The sequence below is a fragment of the Haliotis cracherodii genome, unplaced genomic scaffold (genome assembly GCF_022045235.1).
Source record: "Haliotis cracherodii isolate W230 unplaced genomic scaffold, xgHalCrac1.p SCAF_6, whole genome shotgun sequence".
Lineage (NCBI taxonomy): Eukaryota > Metazoa > Mollusca > Gastropoda > Lepetellida > Haliotidae > Haliotis > Haliotis cracherodii.
This window is the reverse complement of record NW_027266319.1, coordinates 22,279,813-22,297,406: the sequence shown is the minus strand read 5'-3', so window position 1 is coordinate 22,297,406 and position 17,594 is coordinate 22,279,813. Positions and strand designations below refer to the sequence as shown.

The following is a 17,594-nucleotide window of genomic DNA, read 5'->3' as shown; positions in this document are numbered from 1 at the left end:
AAAATTTTAATCAAGAGACACCATGGCAAGGACGTGGAATGTACTACAGAGAGTGAGTGAGTGAGTGCACGGCTGGGGACACCAGAAATATGCTTCTCACATTGTGCCCATGTTGGGAATAGAACCCGGGTCTTCGGCGTAAAGGTGCAACGCTTTAACCACTAGGCCTTAGATCTTAGTGATTTGATTTTGATATTGCGGATTTGAAAATAAATATAACTTGTGAATCATGATGTAATAAAGATGCTTTAAAAATACTTGTGAAGAGTATTGATAACGTCGTGAACATTGTTACAACTGTAATAAGTATTGAAAAGGAATTCACATGCTATATATTTGATTGAAATTACTTTCATCCAATCGTGAAGGTAATAATGTTCAAATCTACATAATGAAATATTCATTCGTTTACATTACTTGTGATAGACCTGCGACGCCCTTTTTGAAGAAAGGGCATAAATATACATACCGACGCCCGTCAGACTTCAACATTATACGAAGTCATTATGATTCAATTTCAAACACAATGAGAGGTATATCCTTCTACCTACCCCAGTGGGCCGGCAGTTGTATATAATTATACTTCCCCCCTATCATTACAGACGTGTCACCAGCCTACAAGTGTATATTGTCAGGCGACACAATAAAGACGAAAGTTTTGACACTGTTACCGAACGTTAGCCATAAACACGTAACACGCTGATACTGAAGATATTTGAGTTGTACGTTTCTGGGTGTTATCACAATCATAAAAGTGTCCGAACTTAACTTCATTACACGTCGAGCCTAACAGTGGTATTTAACGTTCATCTGTAGAATGCTAATGAGGTGTTGTGGCACTGTACGCTTGATTGACGTGTGTACATAGCATAGTAAAGTCATCTATTTCACCCACAGAGGAGTCTTAAGTTTTACGTTTGTCCATTGTGTTACTGGATTGGTGGGCGTGGAACTTAACGTTGAGAGTCGTGGCATTATTTGTAGGGTCAATATACTATTTAGTGGTAACGAGGTCGGTTTTAAAGTTCTAATTACATCAGAGGAAACAGTACATTACTTTACATTACTTTATTACGTCACCGGTAGGCAGCATGTGTTGTTTTGTGGTGGTCTAGATGAGATGTTTATCTTTGGAACGAGTGTGCATCAAATCGTGAACTAATTTGTCTATATCAGCTGGGATCGTGATAGTTTGAAGTCTAATAGCATGCCACTTGCATTAGCATGGAGAGCTTCTGTGTACTTTGCCTGCACATAATTACGTTGAAATAATAATCTAGTCGACAGTTGTCTACAGTGGAAGTTCTCCATTATCACTGGACTCAGATTACATATACGCGTAGTGCAACCATAGCTCATCGTACATGCATGCCATATATTCACAAACAGGTTTTCAATAAAGGACAAATGATTATATCTTCTCCAACCTGAAATTATTTTCACAAAACCATACCCCGGCGCTGAAAAAAACCCGACAGCAATAGTCTGTATCAGTTCCCAATTATATTGGTTGGTAGAAGATTAATATTTTTTATGTAAGATGTATATTTCATATGTAAGACATATATTATATATGTAGGATATATATATTTATATGTAGAATATATATATTTATATGCAAGATATATATATATTTATATGCAAGATATATATATTTATATGCAAGATATATATATTTATATGTAAGGTATATATTTTATATGCAAGTTGCATATTGTATATGTAAGATATATATTTTATATGTAAGATATATATATTTTATATGTAAGATATATATTTTATATGTAAGATATATATTTTATATGTAAGATATATATTTTATATGTAAGATATATATTTTATATGTAAGATATATATATACTTAGTGTCTCATAGGAAATGTTGTACTCATTGTACTCGACCCCACCCTTTTATGACACTTATGATTTTTTTATGTATTACAATGCGTGACACTCTAAAAAAACTAATCATCTCTAAACATTTTCCCTTAAATATAAATGGTCGAACTCGAAATTACTAACAAAATATCCTTCGACAGGAAATAATCTGCTAATATCTTGACGATCTGTGATATTGGAAGTTACAAAAATGTATACGTATTTGTTGTCGGTATAATTATCACCATGTTGGGTTTGTAATGATATGATAAAGAAATATATGATAACACTAGAGATGTTATCGTTACCGTTACTGATAGACTAGACTAGTGTGTTAAGCATGTTTGTGCTTCTTTCGACCTGTCATCGTAATCCACTGCTTCTTGTCACACAATATCCCATCTTATCTACACTTTTTGTCCAGCCATATTCCCAATCTCGTCATCACGATCCACATCTCAGACGTTCTAAGACAATATTATTACAACCTCCCCACCCATTCCTGCCACCATCCTTCTGACAGGTCTTGGCAGGTCCAGCGCCACGCTGGTAGTGTTGATAGTCGGGATTAGACGCAGCCATTCTGTCTCCAATTAAATTAATTATTATTTCAATCGCTGTGTCTGTTATAAACATTTTCACACATACATGATGAAGTATTATTGGATGTTAAGATGAGCGATTAACGATGTATTGTGTAACAGATGGTTGTAAAAATATTGATATATTATCGATTTTTTTTCAGTTAGACCTCCGTGCGCAGAGTGAATCGCTGACGCGGCAGATGTGGTTGTTGTATGCAACATTTGAAGACGTCATTTGTATCAATCATCCACACCGTGCAGCAGCACTGTTGGCGACATCAGTGGACATCGATCACTACCTGCATTGTCCTGTAGGCGGAAGAAATTGCCCACCCGTTAGTGAAGATAAGAAGACGGGGATAAGAAGCAGGAAAGATAACGCTCTTAGAAGGAAGAGGATAATTGGGTGTGATCATCAAGGCTTGAAAGACCCAGTGGGGTGCTATCCGTCTAACGTTTGCCGCTCTGATAAGTGTGTTGCTTGCAGATGTGGTTCTAAGCTGAATCAACAGTCGTCGAAAGGGTCTTGTTTAGATCGGCAACAGATTGCCAGCGTAGAACTAGTTTCATTGGACGTGTCTGTGTCTTACAGAACAGATTTTGAAAATAACGATCAATCAAGTTGTTTAGTTGGATGTAAAGGGTTTGGTGTGGATGGACATTTTCCTAACTTGGGACACGTGGAGTGGACAAAGGGGGTGATACGACGCCGGACAGTGGGTAGAGGTTCGTGTAAAGTGACAGGTGATACTACAAGTAGGTTCTTCGCACAGAACCCTAAAACAAATGACCTCGACCGTGGGCGTGTTATCAATGACCCACTGAACAATAGGAACACCGGACTGTTCCTGGACAAAGAGAGTAAGGTTATCCGACACTCAGCGCTAATGCGATCGGTCAGCGCAAAGAGGACTGGCCAATTTATGGCTGGCAGCTCATTGGTCAGTCGAGCAAATCGCCACGGTCTATCAAGTCACGCTTCATTAAATGTCGATTCAGGCAGGGGATTTGAATCGGCTAAAGAACTAAATCGTCACACTTTCACCAACCACAGCGACGAGATGAACGCTGGCCCAGTGGCTGTCCAGCCTAGCGCTTGGTGCCCCAGGAATGATTATAGTCTGGCAAGAGCCGTACCCGGTCACAGAGTGATCCAGCCAGTGTCCCACTCACCTACTGGTCCCGAGTGGAGCAGACGCCCCGTCGAAACAGAACGAGTTGCAGCAAAGGGACAGAGCAGCTACATGCATCAGATAAAACAAACCAGTCCGGGTTACCAGTCGGATATGTTGTCAGTGATCACCCAGACGGGTTTTACTCGTCAGGTGCATAACAGACCTGACACTGTTTACAGATCGGAGCGCGCTGGACGCAGAATGAACGAGTGTAGGTCTGGGAGGAAGTCGAGCCCGATAGCAGACGACACACAACTGTCACCAGTGACTATATCAAGCGGGTATGAGAGCGACTCGATCCCGTCTCCAGTACAACCCGAGTTGGACAAGTTTAGGAGCTGTGTCAACACGGACGATGACCATACAGACTATTTCTCTCAATCGGACACTTACCCTAAGTCAGTTACACGGGATATTCAAACGCAACAGGCCTCATCTGGAACATTGCCATTGAAGGTGAGATCTAAACAAGCACCCTTCGTACCAACTCTCGGTAAATCACGCTTTGTGAGATTTGGACAACATCATAATGCCATATTGCCCGGCAGTCGACCAGGACAGCCCTCTTCAGTCTGCCTTAAGCAGAGTCACAAGTTGGCTAAAGTGACGAGATCTATGTATGCGATTATTCATGATCTTCAACACGAGAATGCCTCGAGGAAGATGAGACGACACTCTTGTGACGCAGTTAAGGAAAACCACGACTGTAGATGCGAGGGTGGGAGAGTGTCTATGTCTCCCATATTCAGCCCCGAACTGCGATCCAGGGCAGATGTGCTTGTAACTCAAAGCGAATCTGAAGAAAATCTGCACGTGAGATACCAAGACACAAAAGCAGACGACACCCCCACACGGGCCGACTCGTCGTTAAACGACTCAAGCTTTGTTTCATGCAATGAACGCTACTCCCAAATCAGGAAGCAACAATGTGCTATGTCAGGTGTAACGCAAAGGTTATTCAATATGGATATGCGAGAACAGAGTGCTTTTGAAGATGATAGCATTAAACCAGCTGATCGAGCAGACGATAACCACCGGCTTGATCAGGTCATGCGTGGGTCGCCACGACAGGGAGCAAAATACTCGAAAACCAGCGAAGCGCAAAGTGACAATGAACATATATACGAAGTTATTCCGGGTGACGAAAGCGTGATTAGTACACAAGGCTTGGTATCGTGTGAAAACACCAAGCTCGCACTTGCTAAATGGACGACCGTGGGTAACCTCGAGACGTCCCCTGAGATCCCACCCGCCTTGCCAGAGAGAAAATACACGGGACAGAAAATGGACCCTCCTATCCCTCCAAGGTGTGTGAAAGTGTGTAATAACAGTGTTTCAAACAGAGGGGAGCGTTCCCTCGTTATGTGTGATTCCTCAAACCAGGACTATGCGATTGTGTGTAAAACGAAGTCGTTCGACAACATGTCTCTCGATGGTTACTTGGGTCGGATAGACGACTGTGACGTTTTGTCCGACTTAGACAGTGAGTTGTATGCCCGCGTGTGCCCCCCTCAACCCAGGCAGAGGAACACTTTTGATTTTTCTGATCTTACTTCAGAGACATACTGTCGTCTGGACCCCGTGAAGCAGGTCCGGGAAATTGACCAGTGGTCATCGGGAGACGTCCTCAACTTCATCGATGGCATCCACGAACATCACAACCCTAAAACCAGGGCGAATATCTACACCCTACTCCAAAACAGCAAAACAAGAGCCAAATTTTCCGAGTCACTGGAAATAGAAACCCAGTTATTGCATAAAGGATTGTTATGTAACCCTTGGAGAGAGGTCAGTGATGACGTCACAGAGCCGATGACGTCAGAGGTATTCCAACGCGATTTCCGACACGAGATTCATCCAACCTATGTGTAATCTATAGCTGTGTTGATATCATGTGTATTGACTGTGATAAACGGACCATTCCTTGAATCCATCCACAAACATGACTTGTGGCATTTGAAGATGAATTGCCTGTGCTAGTATTTATTGTTATTGACTGAGGATTCCATGATCCACCTCTGGGACTAATAATCCATAATTATCATATAATCAATTGATACTGGTCGTGACAGGGACCTTATGTGATTGGTTGGTGTTAATGTCATTGAATTAGATACAGTTGAGTGATCTCATATACATCACCTCTGGTATGAATGGTGAACCCACTGGGGAATAGGATGTACATATCATCTCTGAATGATTGTACCCGCTGAATGATCTGATGTGCATATCATCTCTGAATGATTGTACCCGCTGAATGATTGTACCCGCTGAATGATCTGATGTGTATATCATTTCTGAATGATTGTACCCGCTGAATGATATGATGTGTATGTTATCTCTGAATGATTGTACCCGCTGAATGATATGATGTGTATATCATCTCTGAATTGTGTACCAACCGAATGATGTGATGTACATATAATTCTTGGTGTGAATGGTGTATTCGTTGTATGATCTGATGCGCATATCGTCGGATATCATTTGGTCTCTGATATCATGGATGAATGTGAAACCGCTGAATGATATCACGTGTATTGGTGCCTGTACTGTGTAAAGAGAGACATTTTGTATGATCTGTTTTTAATGCTCAGTAAACAATACTTTCATAGACATGTGTTGTATTCATTATATTTGGCCGGCACTGCGACATGCAGACTGGGCACCGTCTTTACCTTTGGCTGAATAACATCAAATGATGTATTTTATGGCTATTTAATACCTGACATGGATATTACGCCTAGGTGTGCCAATATTCGCGAAAAGAGGATCAGGTGGCCACAATGTGTGCTCTGGGTGGATATGTCATCTACCCGATCACAGGAATATTGACTCCGCCGTAAACAACCTTTCTTCTTTTACAAGTGAGAACATCGTTTTCGCGCTTTCATAACTCCATCACGATATCAGCGCACCTGAATAAAGGCCTTCTCACATTGTGCCCAAATTCGGGAATAGAACCTGGTGTTCGGCGTGACGAGCGACCGCTTTAACCACGAGGCTACCGACCAACCCCTAATTGAGAGGTATACTGATACACTCTGAAGGGATGCCATGCACTCTGGTATTTCATCAACCCATTACGAAGATGTTCTTAATAATAAAATAAGTGCATTCATAATGCACCGTTCCATTCATCAAGTGGATGCTCATAGCGCTACAGTATCATTACCCCGGTCAATGGATCAGTGTGCACTCGAATTTCATTCTCAGCTCCCTGGGGAGTATACAACCAAAGCTGCCCGCGAGGCGTCAGGAGGTTAACAACCTCACTACCGGGTACCAAATCACTGCTGGGTGCATGAGTAGAGGCACATTTCGAAAAATGTCCCTCTCTTTAGGAGACACCACATGTGGTGCACGTGCTTCAGTATGGGACAGGAACGAAGCCACAGAAACTCTCAGGAACAACACTCAGGAGATAAATATTATGTGTTTTCAAACTAAGGGTTGTATTTTAATACTGATGCCAGAAAGTATCTTTCTTTTTTTTGTATGGCGTTATCCACGTTTTTCAACCATTCGGGTTGCAGTCTACATTTTAATCCATTTTACATCTCATTACGGCCGTGGTCGCTCAGACGAATAGTCTTCTCTCTCGGATCCCTGTAATATAAATGTGTATGTTTACAAGAGGGACATAAACACGGCGATATACATGGGTTAGCCTCTCTAGTGCTCGGTGATGGGAGATAGATTGACATGCTGATACACTAAGGAGACGGGGGGCAGGTGGCGAGATTCCTGTACCGTGAGAACCATGCTGTGCTTGTGTACTTAGTTTCAACTGTACAGTCACTGTACATTTCTCTATCACCCGTGTTCATATCACAGGAACTGGTGTTTGTTGTTTGTGTATTGTGACCTATGGTTTCAATGGTTTCAAACACCTTTTGTGGGGGGGAAGGGGGGGGGGGGGGGAGGGGGGGGGGGGGGGGGGGGGGGGGGGGGAGGGATTATTACAGGCTTAAGCTTACTTTTCCTGTTGGATTAATCACCTGTTCAGCAGGTACTGGCCCTGGGCTTATAATCTAAAGGCGGTTAACGGTTTATGGTTTCATAACGGGTTAAGTCACATCGTGAAAGCCTTTTATGTCAATTATATTCTTGTGAAATCACTGCATTCACATATGTTTAGAGGGGAGCGGGTGGCCACTTGTCGAGGGTACGGCAATTACTGTGCAGCAGAGTTACGTCCCTTAGGCATGTCCGGATCATGTTATCGTAGGTTCGAATCCTAGATTAACCCTGATTATATTCGGTTTATTAGCACGTCCGTGCTGGTATGTTTCAAATGTTAAACTTCCAAGACAGACCAGTATTACCTCGAGTTGTTCCCCCACATCAAGCTGACAGGCAGTGATATTACTGACATGCTGTTCCAAGTGACGTTAAACCCAACTTAAACTTTCGCTAACCAAATAATTGTGTTGCACGCTCTCGTAATTATTATCGACAAAGGTAATCTCTTTCGATGTTATATAATTGTTACACTTAATAACGAAAACTAACTGAAGAGAAAGCACGGACATTCAAGCCAAATCGACATACTTTGTTATCTTTCCCAATTAATGATACTTGCGCATTTTATAGCTTTGTTTGTTTGTATGTTGTTTAACGCCGCTATGTGACGGCGGTCTGTAAATAATCGAGTCTGGAGCAGACAATCCTGTGATTGACATCAAGAATATCGATCTACGCATTAGGGATACGATGACATGTATCCACCAAGTCAGCGAGCCTGACCACCTGATCCCCTTAGTCGCCTCTTACATTAAGAATAGTCACCTGTTACGGCAAGCATGGGTTGTTGAAGACCTCTTCTACCCCGGATCTTCACGGACAGCATTTATAGCGACTACGGTAGGATGTACATCAGAGTTATCATATCACAGTCACATCATGGATGGCTTCACACAATGTACCCATGCCGGGAATCGAACCCGGGGTTGACGAGCCAACGCTTGTACCACTCGGCTACCCAACCGCCCTTTCAGGAACGCGATCTTTCTTACCCTTGTAGTTTAACATGGATAAGACAGTCGCAAGGCTACCATAGCTTTGTTGGAGCCTGACCTCGAATTTACCCATGCCAGATATGTCTGTGCAGTATACAGCAGTCCCATGACCCTGAATGTGTTATAACGTCTATTTATCATACCTATTGCAAGGCTTATGCCAAAGCATCCGAACTCATTCGTGACCTTAGAAGCTCTTTAGCGCGCCCTCCTGTACTAGGGTGGCCTCAAACAAGATAAAAACCTAACCCTTCTAAATCCCCACACTGTTAGTCACATAGCCCTGGGCATATATTCGATGCTCTGTGGCAGCGATATCTCAAGTAGCCTGAAACACTGAAACTCTTATCTCTATCGCTGTGATGCTGTATATTTCAAAACAGTTAACCGATCGCATTCCGAGAACGATGATAGTCCTGGGACTAGGTCGTACGATGGAGGTTCGAATCAATGAAGCTTAGCGTAAGAAGCAGTTCAAAAGTTCGAAGTCGGATAAACATCATAATTCCCCCCCCCCCCCCCCCCCCCCCCCCCCCCCAACGGTTGTGTGTGTCCGGAGGGGAAGAGGAGGTTAAATCAACTTTTTACAAATTCTGTCTTTAATTAAAGTAAATAAAATACAGTTTAAATAGTCACATATTACTCAGAAAATATATAGCATCACTATCCAAGAAACACTTTTGGTGGTTTGGCGTGGTGTTTCTCGACAACTTCCATTGATAATATGTATGCATTAAACTAGTTTCTGTGATTTATTTTCGAAGATCTCTTTGAGACTGTCAGCATTTTCACAATTGATTCATTTTATTTATCAACATATGAATCCTCCCTAAATGCATCGTTTTGTCCGGGGGGGCGGGGGGGCGGGGGGGGGGGCGATTTTTTTTGCGGTGCAGAGTTGCGTCCCTTGGTCACGCCAGAAACCTATGAATGTAGGTTCGAATCCCGGTTCACCTTGATTATGTTTCTATGTTTGTCAGCACCATATCCATGCTCATGGGTATCACCGAGAAACGTTAAACCCAAGTCACTCACTCGTTTTGTCCGTCTGGGCATATTTTTAAGGAAGTTTGAAGCATGCAACGTGAAGCCGGACACCGCTCCCCAATCGTCTGCACGTACCTGGGGAGGCCTGACCAGCCGAGCTACCTGACTCTCCCCGGCCAATCTCCCGTCATGTAACCTGTTACCAAATAGTAAATGAGATCCCTGGCAGCTATGATTCTGGCTGTACGCGAGTTGCCCATTAATCTGGCTTACTGTCGGACTGTAGATATATGCCTCTCACCCTTGGGGCAAAGGAGATCAAACAACATGCTTATCTATCTAATCAATTTTTGAGATGAGAGTTCGTGAGTAGTGACTGTGTGGGAGGTCGGGTGGGTGTGTGGGTGGATGGATGAACGAGTGGGTGGATGGATGAACGAGTGGGAGGATGGATGAACGAGTGGGAGGATGGATGAACGAGTGGGTGGATGGATGAACGAGTGGGTGGATGGATGAACGAGTGGGTGGATGGATGAACGAGTGGGGGTTTTACGCTAAGGTCAGCAATATTACAGGTTTATCAGAACCAGAATTTTGTATTCTCGCCTACAAACACCTGAAACATGTAATCAAAGACAAACTAGTGGTTTAGCACCGATGTGCGTCCTCAAAGAACGAGTGAGAGAGAGAGTATGGTTTTACGCCGCTTGTAGCAATATTCCAGCAATATCACGACGGGGGACACCAGTAATGGGCTTCACACATTGTACCCATGTCGGGAATCGAACCAGGGTCTTCGGCGTGACGAGCACTACACTACGTGACCACTACATAGTCATGTGGGGCACATTTCTAAATTTGACACATCAGTGACCAAAAAATATGCACGATGCAATTTCCTATTTTGACTTTACCATATGTTCCTGTGTTGTTTTTTTCAGGTGAACAATTAACTGACCCAGCGTTTTTTTTGTGACGGGTGCCACCGGTTGGGCAGGATACGCTAACCATTTCGCGAACACATGGTATCATCGCCATTTGATATTGATTCATAAACACATGCTCGTCATATGGTCGGAGGGGCGGTCGGGTAGCCTGGTGGTTAAAGCGTTCGCTCGTCACGCCGAAGACCCGGGTTCGATTCCCGACATGGGTACAATGTGTGAAGCCAATTTCTGGTGTCCCCCGCCGTGATATTGCTGGAATATTGCTAAAAGCGGCGTAAAACCATACTCACTCACTCACTCACTCATATGGTCGGAATCGAAAATCGCCTCTGTTGTTGGCAGTGATATCTTATGATTATGGAAAGGGTTTTGTTGCATATATTTATGAAATATATGCTCTGTAAGAGAGACACCTACCCCTGATACACGGTAACTCCATGGATAAAACATGAACACAACAAAGTCACAGACTAACTCATTAGGATACAAATACAGTCGGTACCCCGGTATCTCGTACCTAGCGGGGCAGTATTGTAGCTCTGGACATTCGAGACGGCAAGGCATAGACAGCCTGACAGATTAAGCAACAGTATTTTAGCAATACGAAAGTATACACGATAAACTAAGAACACAATAGTGTATTCGATGACAAATTGAACTCTTAAAACTGTTAATGTAGGAAATCTATGAATCAAATCAAAATAGTGTGTTATACTTTACTCTAGTTTCAAGTTTCTTTGAACTTCAGTTAAGACTTTGCGAAAGTTTTTTAACTTATGGACTATTTTAAATACCACGTTTTGGTCGAAGTTATGAAAACAAATTAATATTAATTAACATCTATGGAAATGTCTGCGAAAGGAATAATCATAATTTTTCAGAAACGTTTAATATTCAACTCGGAGTAAGACAAGGTTGTATTTTGAGTCCCTTTATTTATCCTTCTTTATACATGAATTAGCAACTCAAATTGAAAGTAACTGCACAAATTGTATACAATTACACCCAGATTTATTTCCTTTATTTTTTTGCAGATGTTATTGCGTTTATCTCAACGATTATTGGTAGTCAACAGAAACAAATTAAGGAAATAATAATTGCTGTCCTTATGTAAAAAACATTTCCGACAGTGCATGTGTTTGACTGCTGTCGTCTCTATATCTAGTCGAACCACATTGATGGCATCTAGGTTTTACATGTGCCAAGGACAAATGAATAGTATTTTGTATGAATCAAATCAAAATAGTTTGTTGTTCTGTACTTTGGGTGTCAAGTTTCTTTTGCACAAATTGTATACAATTACACCCAGATTTATTTCTTTTATTATTTCCAGATGGTATTGTTTTAATCTCATCTATTATTGGTTGTCAACAGAAACAAATCATGGAACTAAAAATTGTTGTAAACAATGGAAATTATGGTAAATATGGACAAAACAAAGGTACAAGCATTTGAAAACCGAAAATTCGGTTCTCAAAACATGAAAAATGGTCCTATACATCCTTTAATTTAGAAACTACCACTTCATCCAAATAATTGGAAGAACTAACTAAATTGGATGACACTCATGCAGCCTAATTTCCTGCGTACGAATCTAGCGCTTATCCGTTGTTGTTATGTAAGTGTTGAGGTAATGACGTGCCAAGCCAGTAGAGCCAGTCACACGTGTAGCTTCACACGCAGGAAACGTGTGGGAGGACATACTTATTGTGAAATGATGCATCGAGCCCCCGGGCACATCATCACAGGGAACTTTGGTTGGTGATGTGCGTATCTGGGTCATGGACGATCTACCCCCGGGGTGTGACGGGGTGTGGGCGGATGTTGGTCACAGAGCTGGTGATTTAGGCCGATTATGGGTCACATGGTAATATAGGCCACGGTTCAGAAGGTGTTGCAGTAGATGTAATAAGTCCGCTAAACAATCTTGAAAACCTATAGCGGTAAGTTATATATATGGGATATTTCGAAGTTGACATTTTTGGATCGGAAATGCGTAATACCTCCACGAGGCATACTGCGTATGAGTCTTCCAATGGCGAGTGTCTAGCCCCCTTCCTCTCACTGCGGTTGGTCTAGTTCAGCCAGCGTGGTCCGCGGCGTACGCTCGTATGACGTTGACGAACACGTCTCCCTATCATGCCCCAGAAGTGTTCAATGGGAGAAAGGTCTGCGTGAGTCTATGAAGGTTCATATCCCCAATGAACTCATACAAGCTGAAAGTCAATTCTTAAGTATCCCATACTTTAAGTAAGAAGAAGTACTGGCATGCATAGAGCCTTTATAATCGATAAAAATTATCGCTGTGTACCCTGCTGACGAACTGTTGACCAGTGTCAGTCAAAGGGAGGTAACTTTGAACACCGCATATAATTCAATCCCTCCATGTACTTTCCAACCCTGAACAAATGTATTCCTCCTTCAAATGACCCCAAAGTTCAATTTAGATATTCTGTACGAGGCTTAGTCTGTAAATAATCTTTGAATCCGAAAACTATACCCAATGAAACTAGCAGACTGAGTGACGTGTTTGTATTAGTCATTTTACGACGCTTCAAATTTTCATGCGTCATCTTTGGGTATGTAAAATTATTTAGTGTTTTGTTTGTTGTTTCAAGCAGCACTCAGCAATATTCCAACTATATGAAGGTGGTCTGTAAAAAATCGAGTCTGAACCAGTCAGTCCAGTGATTGACACCATGAGCATCAATCCACGCAATTGGGATACGATGGCATGCATCAACCAAACCAGCGAACCTCACCACCCGATCCCGTTAGTCGCCTCTTACGACAAGCACAGTCGCCTTTTAGGGCAAGTATGGGTTGATTTCTGTTACAGATCACAATCAACTATGCTCAACCGCAAAAGAAACGCCAGTTGTACATAAAATTCGGAAAACGTTAAGACCATAAAAGATTTATAGATAATATTAAGAAATGAAAATATGTGATAACAAATGGCTGTTGTTTGATGACATCCATCCGTGTATATTGAGAAATCCCCACAAACAGACAATTGTCAGCCGTGTCCATTAATAGCGAATGTGGCCTCCGTTAGCTGCGATACAGGCCGCACATCGCCGCCTCGTTGAGTCGACCAATCTTTGGAAGAAGGCTTGAGGAATCCCGTTCTATTCCCGCACCAAAAAGGCGTTAGTCGCCTTGTAAGACAAGCATAGTCGCCTTTTATGGCAACCATGGGTTGCTGAAGACCTATTCTACCCCGGATCTTCACGGGTCGACTGCATTCCTGCGACATGCTCAAAATGAATGATATAAATAGTGAACAGTGTTTCTTCAATGCGTTTCTTCACGTTTGCGTATATTTCTTTTAACAAATTACTATTTTTGCATTTCACAAACAAAAAACATGACTTGCGTTTCTTTTCCGGTTGAGTATATATCACACAGGCCTATACATTATTGAGCCCGGACAGAACAATAAAAAAGGGGTTCAAAGTATGAGTAACGACCCACACGGTCTGACTACCATGACAGAGGCCAGTGAAGATCCAGGTTAGAATAGGCCTTCAGGAACTCAAGCCGTAACAGGCGACAGTGTTCGTCGTAAGAGGCGACTAACGAGATCGACTGGTCAGGCTCGCTGACTTGGTTGATGCATGTCATCTTATCCCAACTGCGTGGATCGATGCTCATGATGTCAATCACTGGATTGTCTGGTTCTGACTCGATTATTTACAGACCGCTGTCATAGCTGGAATATTGCTGCGTGCGGCGTTAAACAACAAACAAACAAACAAACGATGAAAGAGCTATTGCATTACCTACAAGCTACACAGAGAAATGTGAACAGTTAGGTATTATGTACTATGACTTACATTGTATACAACGAATTACCAGCTCCATCAAATTACCTGTCATACGCATAAAAATATTGGCTACCTACGTGCTTAATCCTCTTTCTACAACTAAACCATACCCTAGGGTACCCACGTGATGCAAGCTGATAAACCTGCGCCCCCCACCCCCACCCCCACCCCCGGCAAATCTTGCCTCTAATAAGCTGAATAATAGCCTGTTCAGGTACCAAATACAGTTTTAAACTACAATTATAACGAACTAAAAGGGACCATTAATTTTAGTTCGTTATAACCGCAGTTGGTTGGTTGGTTTGTTGTTTAACGCCGCACTCAGCAATATTCCAGCTATATGACGGCGGTCTGTAAATACTCGAGTCTGGACCAGACAATCCAGTGAATAATATAATGAGCATCGATCCACGCAATTGGGATTGATGACTTGCATCAACCAAGTCAGCGAGCCTGACCCATAACCGTAGTTCGTTATAGGGACATATACAGCCTATATACAGGAAATGGACGGGACCCCAAAACACCTTTTTATATCCGTCAGTTCGGTATAAGCGTATTAAATGTGTACGTAGTTTACTGTATAAACTAATGTCCAAAATCAAGTATACGAAGAGTTTGAAAGAATATGCAAGAAAAAAACAAAAGCATGTAGAATGTCAATATGTGTATATTTCATTTGAGTTGTTTTTTAACAAAATGTGCAAAACTTCTCATGTTACCCTCAAATATATTTACGACTGACTGAGACACTTAGATACACGGGAGTAAAAAATGACAAGTTTCATATGATCACTCTCAGAACACTTGGTCAAAATGACTTGGTCAAAAGGTCCCTGAAAGTACATTCAACACCAACTTAAGACCAAGTATGTCCACCTCGTGCATTCAACACCAACTTAAGACCAAGTATGTCCACCTTGTGCATTCAACACCAACTTAAGACCAAGTATGTCCACCTTGTGCATTCAACACCAACTTAAGACCAAGTATGTCCACCTTGTGCATTAATTCACGCCTGAACACAACGACACCACGATGACGTCAAGGTCGGATGACCCATGAGGATCCAGGGTAGAACAGGTCTTGATCAACCCATACTTGCCGTTAAAGGCGACCCTGCTTCTCGTAAGAGGCGACTTGCGGGATCGGGTGGTCAGGATTGCTGACTTGGTTGATGCATGTCATCGTGTCCCAATTGCGTGGATCGATGCTCAGAATGTCATCACTGGATTGTCTGGTCCAGACTCGATTATTTACAGACCACCGTCATATAGGTGGAATATTGCTGAGTGCGGCGTTAAACAACAAACAAACAAACAAGGTGGATGGAGTTTGGGTTAATCCGATGCCCTCTAGGAGACATTGACTGGTGCCGCTGGTCGTCTTCTGATTTGACGGTCAAGGTGATCCTATAAATGTTCGATGAGGCTCATATCAGGAGAACATGCCGGTCGGGTTAAACTCTGAATGTTCGTGTTTTTCAGAAAGTTCTGTGTGAGCCTTGCCGTGTGCGGTCTCGCATTGTTTGCTGGAAGGAAATGCCACTTGGCTGTTGCTGAATGAATGGTTGCTGAACGAGTCTCAAAAACTTCATCCCGATATATCTGGGTATTCAGGTTTCCCTGAATAATAACGAGCCTCGTTTTGACATCAGCGCAGATGCCTCCCTAGACCATGACGCTACTGACTCCAAATGGTTGAACTTGGTGAGCACAATTTGGCGCTTAATTCACCTGCTCGTCTGTATACTCACTGCCGATCATCATTTCCGTCCAAGCAAAGACGTATATACATCCATGGTCTAAGCAATATCTACTCTCATCGGAGAACATGACGTGTCCCCAGTCTCGAACTTGCCAACGTCGAACTCGCCTGGTCCATGCCAACCTGTAACGTCGGTGTTGTGTTAACATCACACCGAGGTAGCATAGACGTCCACTGATACCACGTGCTCTTAATGCCCTATATACACTGTCTGTCGGGTGATCCTGTGCCCCAGTGTCGTCGCTGCCGTTGCCTCGCTATAATGAAGCGGTTTCGGAGATGTATGGTCCGGCTGTGGAGGTTTTTTGTATGCTTGTTGTTTAACATGATGAAATTTATTACTGTTCTGCAGGGTGACTCTTAAGATAGTTTAATAATCAGCATAATGTGTGTATCACATTCTAGAAATTAGACAATGTTATAATTTAAACTGTCCATAAAAGTACTGTCTGCCGCAAGGGGTCTTTATGGGATAACGAGTCTGGGCGGGGGACCTGGGTTGAGGGATATTGATGGTTGTCTGTTGTCCCTCCGCATGTCCATGTACTGTTATGTACTTGTGTTTTGCCTTGTGTGAGCCAGACTAAACTCCTCACAGGGATAGCTCGTTCGCGGAGCTCTGTCGCCGCCACCGGTAACAGCTCAGCACCGTGGTCGGCGGCCTCTTACAATGAACGAACAAAATTAATGATGACTGTCGCGACACCGACTACTTTTGGTCCAGATGCTGGTACCTTTCATCAACGGGAAGGGCTTTAACATTATAAAGAATACCCGTCATTCTATTACGCATAATGTCACATCAAACGGCATTAAGATTATTTCACAAGGTGTACTATGACAAGGCGAAAGTCCTTGCTCTTTACGCCTCGAAATGTGTTTGCAGGACCTCAACCTCTCTGATGAATCCACACTCCCACATAGAAACATCTCTCCCATGTAGCTCTTCGCGTTGCTGACGACACTGAATTAATGGCCAGTAACAAAGCTCATCTCCACACTGAAAGAAGACACCCTCCCTGGAGACATACTGCACGTTTTATAAATTTATATTGTTTGAAAGTTGAAACTGACTCTTGTCGTTTGTGTAGAAGTGGGGGACACCATAAGGACCGATCATTTAGAATTCAGCAGCAAAGCCAGATACAGTTAACTACGTTTACAACGAACACGCTTATACCGAACTGACGGATATGACGAACTGTTTTTGGGGTCCTGTCCATTTCCTGTATATAGGCTGATGCCTAGAACGAACTACGGTTATAACGAACTAAAATTAATGGTCCCTTTTAGTTCGTTATAACCGTAGTTTACTGTAGTTGTTTCATAAAAACTAAGAGTGTAAATATCTTTGAAAAACTCATATTGCAGCAATGTTTTACAAAGAATAATTACATTTGGCTCTCTAT

General features: G+C 42.6%; 1 protein-coding gene across 3 annotated transcripts in view; it reads left to right on the top strand.

Annotated features, from left to right (window-relative positions):
* Positions 1-6,194, top strand: part of LOC139445158 (uncharacterized) — a 41,716-nt gene extending 35,522 nt beyond the window's left edge. For 2 of the 3 annotated variants that reach the window (XM_071226263.1, XM_071226264.1), the window contains exon 2: positions 2,623-6,194. In XM_071226263.1, coding sequence (XP_071082364.1) covers positions 2,623-5,508 — 2,886 coding nt within the window. In that variant the 3' untranslated portion in view covers positions 5,509-6,194. The remainder of the gene's footprint in view (positions 1-2,622) is intronic. The other variant, XM_071226265.1, reaches the window with a different exon arrangement.
* Positions 6,195-17,594: the final 11,400 nt, after the last annotated feature.